This window comes from Patella vulgata, chromosome 2, assembly GCF_932274485.2.
Source record: "Patella vulgata chromosome 2, xgPatVulg1.2, whole genome shotgun sequence".
In the NCBI taxonomy this organism is placed as follows: domain Eukaryota; kingdom Metazoa; phylum Mollusca; class Gastropoda; family Patellidae; genus Patella; species Patella vulgata.
Window position 1 is genome coordinate 32,464,712 of NC_065880.2, and position 12,709 is coordinate 32,477,420.

The 12,709-nt window shown below is 35.3% G+C and overlaps 1 protein-coding gene across 1 annotated transcript in view; it reads left to right on the top strand.

Annotated features, from left to right (window-relative positions):
* Positions 1-12,709, top strand: part of LOC126811709 (intermembrane lipid transfer protein VPS13A) — a 73,129-nt gene that overhangs the window by 25,465 nt on the left and 34,955 nt on the right. The window contains exons 7-15 of the mRNA XM_050537569.2: positions 2,754-2,846; positions 3,864-3,921; positions 4,958-5,079; positions 5,849-6,030; positions 7,852-7,996; positions 8,372-8,489; positions 9,499-9,593; positions 10,262-10,398; positions 12,600-12,691. Of these exons, the coding sequence (XP_050393526.2) occupies positions 2,754-2,846; positions 3,864-3,921; positions 4,958-5,079; positions 5,849-6,030; positions 7,852-7,996; positions 8,372-8,489; positions 9,499-9,593; positions 10,262-10,398; positions 12,600-12,691 (1,042 nt within the window). The remainder of the gene's footprint in view (positions 1-2,753; positions 2,847-3,863; positions 3,922-4,957; positions 5,080-5,848; positions 6,031-7,851; positions 7,997-8,371; positions 8,490-9,498; positions 9,594-10,261; positions 10,399-12,599; positions 12,692-12,709) is intronic.

The following is a 12,709-nucleotide window of genomic DNA, read 5'->3' on the forward strand; positions in this document are numbered from 1 at the left end:
ATGAAATATGGGTTTAATGTCCTACTGTTCTGCTCCGAACTGGACTAATGAAGACTGGCATACGCCATACGGTGTGCTATGAGGGAAATTTTGGCCGAACAGCGGCACTACCGCTTACTCTTATATCGAATTCCAACTGTCAAGGGATCTTTTACGTGCAGTTTTTCGTCCCATCTGAATGACTAAACAGCTGTCTCTGTCAGGCCCTCTTGCCTGCATCACTGACAAGTGGGAACCACGGTGGAAAATCTAAATGAACCTTCCCGGCCGAACACTCGACCTCCAAGCCAGAGAGCCAGCGTCCCACTCAAGATATTTGGCAAAAAGATGAGCTTTCAATAATGCTTTTTGAAGACCAATTATTGTTCCATTTTTCTGAATGTGTCTTGGAAGATATTTCTAGATGAACTAGTACTAGTAAGTTTAGCTCTAGCCTGTTAATACAGGCACAAACACTCCCAGGTTTTTAATCCCGAAATGGCATTTATGAGCGTATCTCCATTTATAAAAGTGCTCTTTCTATAAGTTTATGACTTCATTTTCTGCTTATTATCCCTTTTACATTGACCGTTTTTTTCTAGATTTTCAATCAACTGTCAGTAACAAACTATTAGGTAAATTGAATATATAAATAGATGTGCCAAATTTCTTTCGTGTTTGCGATATCAAGTAATCTACTTACATTGTCAAAATCTTGTATTTGTCTGCCATCTTGAAGTGTAAATGATTTTTGTGGCGGTCGTAAAACCAATTTACTAGAAATAGATGAACTAGTGGGAGACATCTATTGATTTGGAAGAAACTCACTTTAACCAGTGTTTGACATTTTAAGATACTGACACAAGTGAAATGTCTTCTTAGTGAAGCCACTTAAGAACCATCAGTAGATAGAGGCTGACAACAAGTCTCCTGTGACTTTAATACATGTTTATTTGAAAGCTCTAATTTTCTGACTTGCGTTGAAATATTGGGGAGGAATTTTATGATCCCATGTGTATTATTATTACAAAAACATTTTTATAGCGCTCTCGTCACTCAAGTACATGTACATACTCTTATTCACTTTACATAAAAGTAAATTTTAGAAATGATAACGTTATTGAAAATTAGATAAATGATTTTAAAAGATGAATGGTAATATGAGATATTGAATTGTTTTGTTAATGTATGAAAGACCAAGTCCTAAATTCATGATCATGGATGTAGATGTACATGCAACAATATAGAAACATGATCATATCAAGATGAAACATGAACATAGATATAACACTACCACAATGAAACACAATCATAGAGAGAGAGAGAAAAATGGTGTTTAACGTCCACTCGACACAAACTAGGTTATTTCGGGACTAACATATGGTTTACTTTTATTTCAATAATTCGCTTGCGCGTAGGGTCTTTAGCAGTGGGAGGAAACCAGAGGACCCGGAGAAAACCCACAAGGTTGGACAGGTGACCCTACTCCTAGTCACGTACAACTGGGGATTCGAAACCACGCCAGTTGACTCAATGACAGGCTTTATGATACAGCGCGCACGTGCTAACCATTCGGCCATCCACCCCCCCCCCCCCCACAATCATAAATAAAACATGACCATAGATAGGGTGACCCATGTACTCACAGAAATACAGTCCACCGCTGATAATTCGAGACTACCACTGAAGCGTGCACATTCGCCGTGCCGAGACCAACTTTCTGACAGTATGATACTATAAATAGCCATGGCACGTGCAATTCTCTACAAATCTATCAACTATTACAGCCGTAAAAAATTTATTGTTGACGATTTTGAATAGCAGTAAAATTTAGCTTCTTGGTTATTACAGCAGATTTAGAAATTACGTTCGTTTCATTTTTTAAATCGCTTTATCATTAACTGTACCGTTAAGAGCGGCATCTTTTGCTTTAGTACAAATAATATCTCTGAATCACTCGGGTTAGACAGGAACATGATACTAGCAGTAGTTTCATTTTACTTTTACAAGCTTCTTAAAACGATTGTTGAGCTACCTAACGTGCTTATTTCTAAATTCAATTTCTTGTTCTAGCTTTCTGTTATGTTTCGTAAAAAAGTAGTCTTGATTATCCCGACCTGTCAATGGTCGATAGACTGGTTAAGCGAGACTAATTTCAAAACAAGGGCACGTAACCTATCTTTTACTCAAAAGTGTCTGGATGTTATGGACGACTCTTGGAACCAGTTTTCAGTCTATTATTTATACATGATTAATGGTTATAGCTTATTAAGTACAACATGATCGTTTATTTAGTGACTATTATTGTGTGAAACTGATTTGAGGCTTGGCATATATATAAATATTGTGGCGTAATTGTCGAGATATATGGAGATATTTATTTATGGTGGGTCACCCTACCATAGAAAGCCATTTACTGCATGTTAGTCTCAAAATTACCAATGTATTGTTTTGATAAGACCTTCAGCCCCATTCCATTATAATTTGTATAAATGCTTGGTAATTGAGAGGCAGAAAATAATTTTACAAAGCACTATAATACTATAAATAAGAACGGTGGGTTAGGTCACCTGTCCAACCTTGTGGGTTTTCTCTCATTTCTCAGGTTTACTCCCACAGTCAAAGAGTGTACAAGCGAAATTTAAAATAAATCTGAACCTATATGTTAGTCCCAAAATTACCTAGTTTGTGGATATGAAACCTCATTCTCTCTCTCTCTCTCTACCCATTTAAGGATTGATGACTGATGAATTGTATTTTGTATATAATTGTAGTTAATGAGATTAGAAGATCTATCTGTTTATTGGAATCCATATATACCAGAACATCATTTACTGAGATCACGACTTAATACAGATGGATGGAGGGTAAGTTTCACACATTGTTCATGATATCACAGACCAGAACCCCAAACCAATCAGAATCACTCTTATATAAGCTTGGGTTCAAATATTACTATAATTCACCACAGCATGGACCCTGTATACCAAGTCAATAAGATCACGAAATTTTAACACCACCTTTAAAATACAATAATATATCAGTTTAGTCTGGAGGCTCAGCGCGGGGGGTATCCATCAAATGGGCACAAAACCAGACCCAACTTTTCTAGAGTAAAATTTTGCGTAGAATACGATGCCGAGTGGTAATCAGTCCGCCGTTGGGGCGTTTTCGAGATATTCTGGGTCAATCAAAGGTCAAATGGGTTCATTTGCACTGAAAGTGAATGCGCGGTCATTCTTGTATCATGAAAATAAGCTGAAAATGATCGAAAGTAATCACACTTTCAATAAAAATGTAAACTTGCTAAATTCACCTTTGTTCTTTGTGACCCCAGAGGTCGAAAGGTCACATTTTCCGTTTTAGCACTAGGAAGATTTAAAGTAATAAATGTCCGCGTAAAATATAAAAACTAAAGCGAAACCTGTTCTAATTAATAATAGGAACATTTAAAATTTATCTTTAGGTGGTCTTAGCACCAAACTTTTACTTTGGAACGTCGAAAATGATCTTGCATAACAGAACCAAAACGCTTCGTAGCCTGTTTCAAAAATACGTAAAAACTGTCAAATCAAAACCTTCCCGAATTAGTTTAACAACGAATGCTATTTGATGGACACCCCCCCGCGCTGAGCCTCCAGTCTAGTTGTAAATGTCTCGGTCATTCGATATAGAAAATAAAATGGAATGTGTAAATTCTTCAGACAGTCAACTTCACTGCCAGTGGATTAAAAATTCAAATGAAAAAACCAAATGCAATAAATCAAAGTAAAATTCTTGTAGAATATAATATAGTGTAATTATTATGTTTGGATTTTAAAACAGAACTTTTTTATTTTTAAGGTAGAGCTCAATGTGTAATTTAATTTGTTTTATTACTTCAGAATTTGTTACGAATTTCTATAGATTCACACAGTATATTTGAAGAGGATTTTGATTTTAGTAAGTTCATTTTTTTAAGATTCTCTTTATTTTATTAAGACAGCTAGAGTTTGGGGGTTAATGATTCCAAATAAAGTATTTCCTGGCAGCAGGGTTCATGTGAGAGGATGACTTGCATGGTGGGTTAAGCCAATTACATGTGTATGCTTTTTATACGCTCACGTTGAAATGTGATCATTATATTGTCACCACTATTGATACGGCATCTGCAATTGCTTGTGGATGCTCTAGAGGCTAAAGTCAATATCTGGTTGACTTAAAACTTATATATATTGTTTATGGTCATGAGACGAAAAAGCCTGTTGATTTTCAGCAATCTTCGATAATTACTGCTAGGCTAATGGCCCTTGATCACATTGAAAAATCATGTGGACGGTCTAGGGGCCAAAGTTATTATTCTATTGACATAAAACGTTGACACATAGTGTATGGTCTTGATAATGAAGAATCCTATTTATTTTCAGCGATTTCCAATAAATATTGCCACAGTTATGGACCATGATCACTTTGAAAAATCTTGTGGCCTCTCTAGAAGCTAAAAGTTACCATCTGATTGACTTTAGTTTTATACACAGTATTTATGTTCATGAGACGAAGAAGCCTTTTGATTCCCAATAATTACTGCCAGAGTTAATTCCCTTGTTAAAAAAAAAGGATTCATTTCACTAAATCATGTCACTAAAACCAACCTTGGCTGTGAACAAGGGGACCCACCAAAAATATTTTCAATTGGGCCTGCCCCGTACCTCTTGTGGCTGGTCCTGTTACTTGGGTGAAACGGTCTCCCTGCTGCAACCTAATCATTGCTCTTTACTGTGTGCTTAAACCTTTTTGCAAGTAGCCTTCACTGTTTCCCCTTCACATTGTAAGAAAGCCCTAAACTCTAACAAAATAATGAAATGAAGATTTATCATTTGTTAACCATTAAAATGACACGGGAAGTTTATGTTAAACTATGTTGCTTTCTTCAACTAATGTTGTGTTGCTATTATCCAACTCTTTATAATATTTAAACATTTTGTTTGGTATTTTATAGTTATAGAACCAGTCACAGCTCAAGCTCGATTAATTTTAAGTACAGAAAATAATTTTTCTTTACCTAAAGTTTTTGTTGATTTTATGCTGGAAGAATTAGAAGTTCTGCTATCAAGACAACAAGTAAGATTATATATGTATACAAACCACGGTGCAATTATCTTTCATCTAGCCTGACAAGGACAGTTGTATAGTCGTGCGGATGGGCCGAAAAACCGAGGTCCCGTGTACACATTGGCATGCGCTTAAAAGATCCCTTGGTAGTTGGAATTCGATATAAGAGTAGGCCGTATTGCCGCTGCCCGGGCAAAATTTCCCTCATTGCACACTGTATGGCGTATGCCCGTCTTCATTAGCCCAGTTTAGGAGCAGAACAGTAGGACGTTAAACCCCATTTCATTTTACTTCATTTCATCTTTCATCTACATAATTCTTATTTTGGATATTGACTTTTTGTACGTGACATAATATCATTATTTGCGATAATAAATTCCATGCATATTTGCATTTTGCATGCAAGAAAAACAGTAATACACAATGAAACTATTTATTACTGTTAGATTCAACAATAAAATTTATTGTGAAACTTGCAACGTAGAGAATATGTCTTAGATTGTGTAATTTGTTGTCTTAATTCAAATTAGTTGGCAACTTTTCATTGTTTGGATTGTTTACTATATTCAAATATGTGACACATTCTCATAATAAGACGCATCCTAATCCATTAGTTACGTCCTTTGTCCTTTAAGGATTCTTCCTTCTCCCCCTCCCCCTAACTTTAAGCCTCCCAACACTTCCAGTGTGTGCATGTCAATTATTGACCTGATTAAATTTGACCTCTATTGTGACCAATCAAGTATTTTACCAAATTATGGTTTTCTTTCTATTCTAGTTTTTGAATCTGCTCAGTTTAAGCGATTCCTTCCAAATGATGTCCATTAATCAACGATATCGTAAATATCATCCTAACGTCCCTCTCAGAGTTAATCCGAGGTCGTGGTGGAGTTACGCCTACACATCTATTCTAGAAGAAGTTATTCGTCCGTTTTCCTGGGAAAGGATTAAAGAACATAGGTTTGTACATTAATCTTTTTTTATTGCTTGGGCCAAACTAATTTAGTTTCTTCAAGTTCTTGTGAGCGATGTTTTCTTTCAGAAAGTGTTTCTCAAAGTGTGTCCGGGCACACTGGTGCACCTTAGAAGATGTCCATGTGCGCCCTGTGGTTTTCCAAATATAAGAAAATAAATGTATAATTATCATACCATAGGCATTTACCATTTCTTTATGCCAACTATTACTGATATATATATATACTGTAACAGGTTATGTATGTGTTGCATATGTGTAACTTAAGGTATGTTCCATTTTATATTTTCTACTCACACCATTTCTTTTGTAAAATATTTGACTTAAATATAACATATTTATCGGAAATTTGTATAAAGTGCGTGCCTACAATTATTTGACTTATTATTTATTTATAAGATACGTCTTTGGAAAAGGTAAGAATTAAACTCTGGATCAGTGATGTGTTTCAGGACAGGATCCGTGGAAGAATTCTCAAAAACTATGAAATGTCTACAAAGAACAAGGCCTTGTCATTTTACCTCTACCCTATCCATCAACCATCACAATGGCCATAAAAAGGGCTGCAGAAAGAGTTAGACATTTTAGATGTTAGGATTTGAAATTCTAAAGAGAACTCTGATTATCCCTTTTTCAGTCATATACTAGAACTAGATGTAAAAATTGACTACCCAGGGGTTCCTTAAAGATGCGTTATTGGAGATTTGATAAAGAGCTGACCTTTCTCACTATAATAGTTAAAACTAGATAATGTAAAGGGAATTAGCAGAAAATTTCAGTCAAATTGATCCACTCTGAACCGAGAATTTAGCAATTGAATCTTAGGCCTAGCCTCGATCATCATTACTAAAGTCGGTACGATAAAAACATAGTCTCGATTATCCATTTTTTTGATTTAATCATCAATGAGCATGAGCAGCAGATCGGATTCCAATCAAGTAAATATCGCAGGCTAGCAATGTCATTGAGAGTTGATTATGGTCTGGATAAGTTAATTGTTGACTAATTAATAATTTAGATAACATTTGAGACCTAAAGAAAGACCTCTTGCATAATGTATGTTTTAAGAACATTAGAGAAGAGTGATGTATTCCATACTAGACAGTCCAAAAATGTCTAAAACTACAAGACCGCCTCAAACCGACAGACTGAGTCATGTGAATAGCTCTCCATAATGAACTGTATGCTAGTTAACGTGACGCTTTTCAGGGATTTGAAGTGGTTTAAGGTGCACTTGTTAATGGCAGATCATGGAGTCCTAGTGCTTAGGGTAAGGTAAACATTTGAGAGAGATTCAAACACATTAGGCTTGTGATGTTATAACAGTTGCAAAAACCACATTGATACTGATCTGGCAGATAAATGGACACTTCCATTATCTTGATATATGGAGTTAAAGTTTGATGAAAGCTTATTTACAAATAAGCAGCTTAAAGAAGCTAAACATATTTATTTAAATTTAAATCAAAGTAAACTATTGAATCAGGTAGATCCCATGATTTGTTTCGATGAGTGATGTTGATGAAAAAAGCTTAAAGCTTTATACTGTTACATTATTGTTCAAAACATTAAGAGCATGTGGGCTTCTTTATTAATTTTAGTTTTGTTTTTAGCTTACCCGCATGTTGTCAGTGGAACATAAAATCAGCTATATCTCAACATTGGATTTGTCTATAGAAATTTTCAACAAAGACATATTGTTATACCACAAAATAAATCAATGTATAAAGTCCTGAAAATTGAGCGCCATTTAAAGATTTTCAAAGTTTCATAAATATCCCAGTAATTTATCGGTTTTGTGTTTTTAGAGCCAAATATAAGAAATATAAAGATATGTATAAGAAGAGTCTAGAACAACCAGACCATGAGTCTATAAAGAGTAAACTGTTGGAATTAGAAGAAGGACTGGATGTCACAAACATTCTGATTGCCCGAGAACAAGCTAAAGTAGAGGTAAGAAATAAGGTCTGTTTGAATATAGGTCTGGGTTTGATCCTGGTGATGGCAGAGAAAGTTCCTCACGATTTTCCAGTCTGTTTTCCCCTTGTCAGTTTTGCAGAACAGAGAGCCAAACATGCACCAAAAAAAGCGTTTGACAGCTGGAACTTGATCAAAGCTAGGAGGAAACGCAGCTGTCCTCGCAAAAATCCCCTCATCATAGCACATTGCAATGCCTATACACCCCAGTCTTCATTAGTTCGATTGGTACATAAAAATAGGACATTAAACCCTATTTGATTTACTCTGCTAAATCTGATACCAGTACTAACTGTTTTACTACATTGCTTGTTTTATGTTTTTATATAGTTTGATTTTATATTTATGTAGTTTACATACAAGGCACCAGAGAGAGCTCGTAAAAAGAAGAAGGAGAAGAGTTGGTGGAGTTCATGGTTTGGTGGAGATGAAGAAGAAATAGAAGTAGAAATAGATAATAAAGATAAAGGTTTGTATACTTCATAGAGAGTTATCCATGAGTTTGTGGAGGCATTCACATTGGTGGGTACTCGATTTTTAGTCCTGAACATTCTGAATTGATGAAATAGCAATCAAGTGACACAGAATTGAGTATTGTCACAGCACTGATATCCTGAAAACGGAGATTTCGTGTGAGATGAATCGTGACATTATCAAACATTTCAGCTGAGTGATTGTAATATTTTATACCTTGTGATTGTAACTTCTTGTGCTCACTTGATTGGCACTTTTCAAGGGATTACGAGATCAATACTGAAACGTTTAGTGAAGCATCCTCATGGATAGCTTGTCCAGAACCAGTGTACATGCAATAAGGGATCGAGGTAACAATCACAGTACACAGGATGCAATTACTGTTTATTACTGTACTGTCAATGTTTCAACCAAACTTCATTAGTTTGTATCAAGCATTGATAATACAGTGTATATAAGGTATGATTTAGCATAATGTACAAGTAAAAACAATGCTTAGTTCAAGAATGACTGATTGTTAAATTATATACATGTAAAATGAATGCTTAGTTTAAGAATGGCTAATTGTTACATATTTGATATTTACCTTCTATTTTTAAAACAAATTTCCTGAGTTTTAACTGCACATCTATCAGTTTCCAATTCGATTCCAAATTGCAATTGAAACAGTTGATTACTATTACAGCTTCTTTTTAAAAAAAATTTCCCAAACCTAGAATTGTCTTGTCTTCTCAGTAGTGTTGGTGCAAGCTTCTGGGTCATGTCTATTTTTATTGATTTCAAGCCTGGACAAAATTCTTCAACCTGTGCCTTGATGTGTACAAGAGGCTGGCAACTTGATATACGGTAGTCGTACCGGGTAATTAATGTGGGATAAAACATATATTTGATGTAATAAAGTGGATATATTTTGCTCGATATGTAACATGCTATGCTGTTTTTAGATAGTAATAGATACATGTAATATATGTTGATTTTGATACAATATATATTTATATTAACAGACTGGCTGGCCCAGTTAACAGAAGAAGAAAAAGCTAAATTATATAATGGAATCGGTTACGATGTAAACGCTAATGTTTTGTCTGCACCAAAAGAGGTTTGTTTACTTCATTTTGTCTTTCTTCCCTTCCGTGTATCCTGTATCCTGTCATTCACTTTGAGTGAATGGATTTGGATCGAACTTGGAATATGCTTCCAATATTATGGTTCTCACCTAGAATCTAACATTGGTGCCCTCTGTCCATATTTAATGATGCTTGGTCCTGTGAAACAATGTAACTTTCTTTCTCGTGAATAGATATCAACTATAAATGCATCTGAGGTGGGTGTCTGTTGCATTCTTCCTCTTGATTAATGGTGGAAGCCAAAGTATAGGGCAGGGTACTTGTAATGTATTTGATGTGTTCAGCAATAAATTACTATTATAGATTAATTTTTAATTCAGTCACTCCACATTTTGTCATGGTTCAATTCCTCCAGTTTATGAACAGATTATGCCTCGCCTCGTGTTTTTATTTACTGTTACTGAATGTCATTTATTTATAGATTTACCGAATGTCATTTACAAAGTTATAAATGTCAGGAACTATAATGATTCCTGCCATTTTCTAGATCTCAAACAGTAACAGATTAAATCTAGGTCTGGGTAAATCTCTTAAGTACATTGCCAACTTATACCGGTAACTTCTACCTATATCCTATGTATGCGAAATATCTGACAGAAATAGGGTATTGCCAAGAAATTTACATTCTGTTTGATTTCAGTATGTGGCCCATAAAGTACAGATAGTATTAAAAAGCTGCTGTGTGTCATTAGTAAATTATAGTAAAAAGATTCTACAGATGTCGGTCACTAATTTATTAACATCTCTAGAAAACAGGCCGGGTGCGGAGGCTATCAGGTAAAAATCATTTTATTCTCTTTCACAAGGTAATATTTTGAGCTTGCTGTGTGGAACAAAAATGTCTATATAAGGCAATTGTTTAATCATTTATATACCTAGGGGTGATGATTTTCCGTTTCAGAAAATAGCAAATTCCGTTTTAAGTATTTTTAATTCCGTTATTTTCCGTTTCAGAGCTGACCATATTCCGTTTTTTCGAGATAAAATGTTATTTTATGAATAAATAAATAAAACATCTTAAAATGCCTTTTATTACAAAACGGATCATTTTAAACCAATGACAACAAATGTTGAATTGTGAATGACTTGTAATGTTCAATGACTAGTTATTCTTTAAACCTGTTTCCCGAATTAAATAACAGAAAATTACATCTTGTGAGCTCGTTTCATCTTTTTAGCAGACGAAGCCATTTTTCTCAGCTGCTAGGTGTAGTCGCGATTTATCCAGACATCTTCGTAGTTTCTTCGAGAATAAGGGCTGGATTCACAAGGCTACGGTATATTTCTGATGTCACGTGGTTAATGCGAATAAACACGAGTCACGAGCCCGGCAGTAAAATAAGAAGTAAATGAAACGATTTTTACTTTTATGAAGTGACAGAAGGTTTTTTTAAGACATGTATATACATTACAATGTTTAATTCAAGTTAAACTACAGAGTAATTTTATAATGGGATACATGAAAGACGGGTTTTCGTTTCGATTAAAATTATGATTCCTAAATGATGAAATGAAAGTAGTGAAATACTAAAATAGACAGTAACAAAACCACGCGATATCATTCAATATTTCCGATTTTTATGAATAAAAAGATGAAATACTTGGATAACTGCAAAATTATTTTGAGTTTGTGTTTAGTATCAGCAAATATCGGCTTTTCCGTCTTTTTCCGTGTGAGATTTCAAATTCCGTTTTGAGTGGACAATTCCGCGATTTCCGCGTTTTTTCCGCGATCACGGAAAATCATCACCCCTATATACCTCATGAAGGTCCACTAAGGACTGAAACATATGAATAAATATGAGGGCTGGCTGACAAGTTCTAAGCCTGAGAAGAATAGATCAATTGGGTTGAAACAAACTTTTGCCACCAACAAGTACAATCATTGAATGAATCATAGACATAAGAACTGCAACCTGTAGAGTTATTTATTGTCTTCATACCTGCAACTGAAAGGACACAGATACATGCCGACATGGTCTCCAATTTAGGGGATGATGCCCCTTCCTTTTCCACAGTAAAGAAGTGGGCTGCAGAGTTTAGGTATGGCAGAGAGAACCTTGACGATGACCCAAGTCCTGGAAGGCCATCAACAGCAGCCATTACCTGGGTGCATGACATGGTGATGGCTGATTGAGGATTGACCACTCGACATATTGCCAGTGTTGTGGGCATCTCTCATGAGAGGGTTGAGCACATTATCGCCAACGAGTTAGGAATGACAAAAGTTGCTGCAAGATGGGTGCCAAAGCTCTTGATTACAGATCAGAAAGGTGTCAGGTTCCTGATAACCCATGACAATCTGCACTGTTTTGAATCAGTTCCGGATAATTTTTTGGCCAGATTTGTAACCATGGATGAGGCTTGTTTCCAAAAATGAAAAAGGCACTAGCCGGTCGTCATTTTCCTTGTAATGATGACGTCATGTCAGCTGTAAATGACTGTTTTAGGGGTTGCCAAGAAAATTTCTTCCTTACCGGCATCCCTCGTACCTTATGTTAACATAACAAAGATTCACTTTGCTGGATTTCGAGAAAATCCTTCATTTTGATGTCTTACCGGTATTCATTCTATACTACTTCCTGTTCAGGGTTCTACCCATGCTACTCTGGGTAATCGACTAGCGTATAATTAAGTGTGGTTTAATGGTCGAGAGCAAGACATTAAGTAATATTTTGAAACAACAACTTGGGACATGGGTCCAAAATTTCAAATAGTATAAATACTGTACGATTGGCACATTGCCCTTGCCATCATTTGAAGTAATGGTACGCCAACATCAAAGGATGACGTCATATCTGTATTTTAAGAATAATTATTGATGAATTTTAAGTTGTTATACAATATTTTTATGTGTAGATTAGCTTCCTCTATTTTAGAACTTGTGAATTAAAAATATGAAATCTTGGAACATATTTTGTTGAAATCTGTGTGCTCTATATATATATATATGCAGTATCATATTTTTTCTTTGACAGAATATCAACTAACACAGAGAGCTTTTCTATAGAGGGAGCATCTATTGAACATGAACTGATCCCTATATTAACGTCAGATATAGGTGTTTATGGTGAGTTCAGGTTTTTCA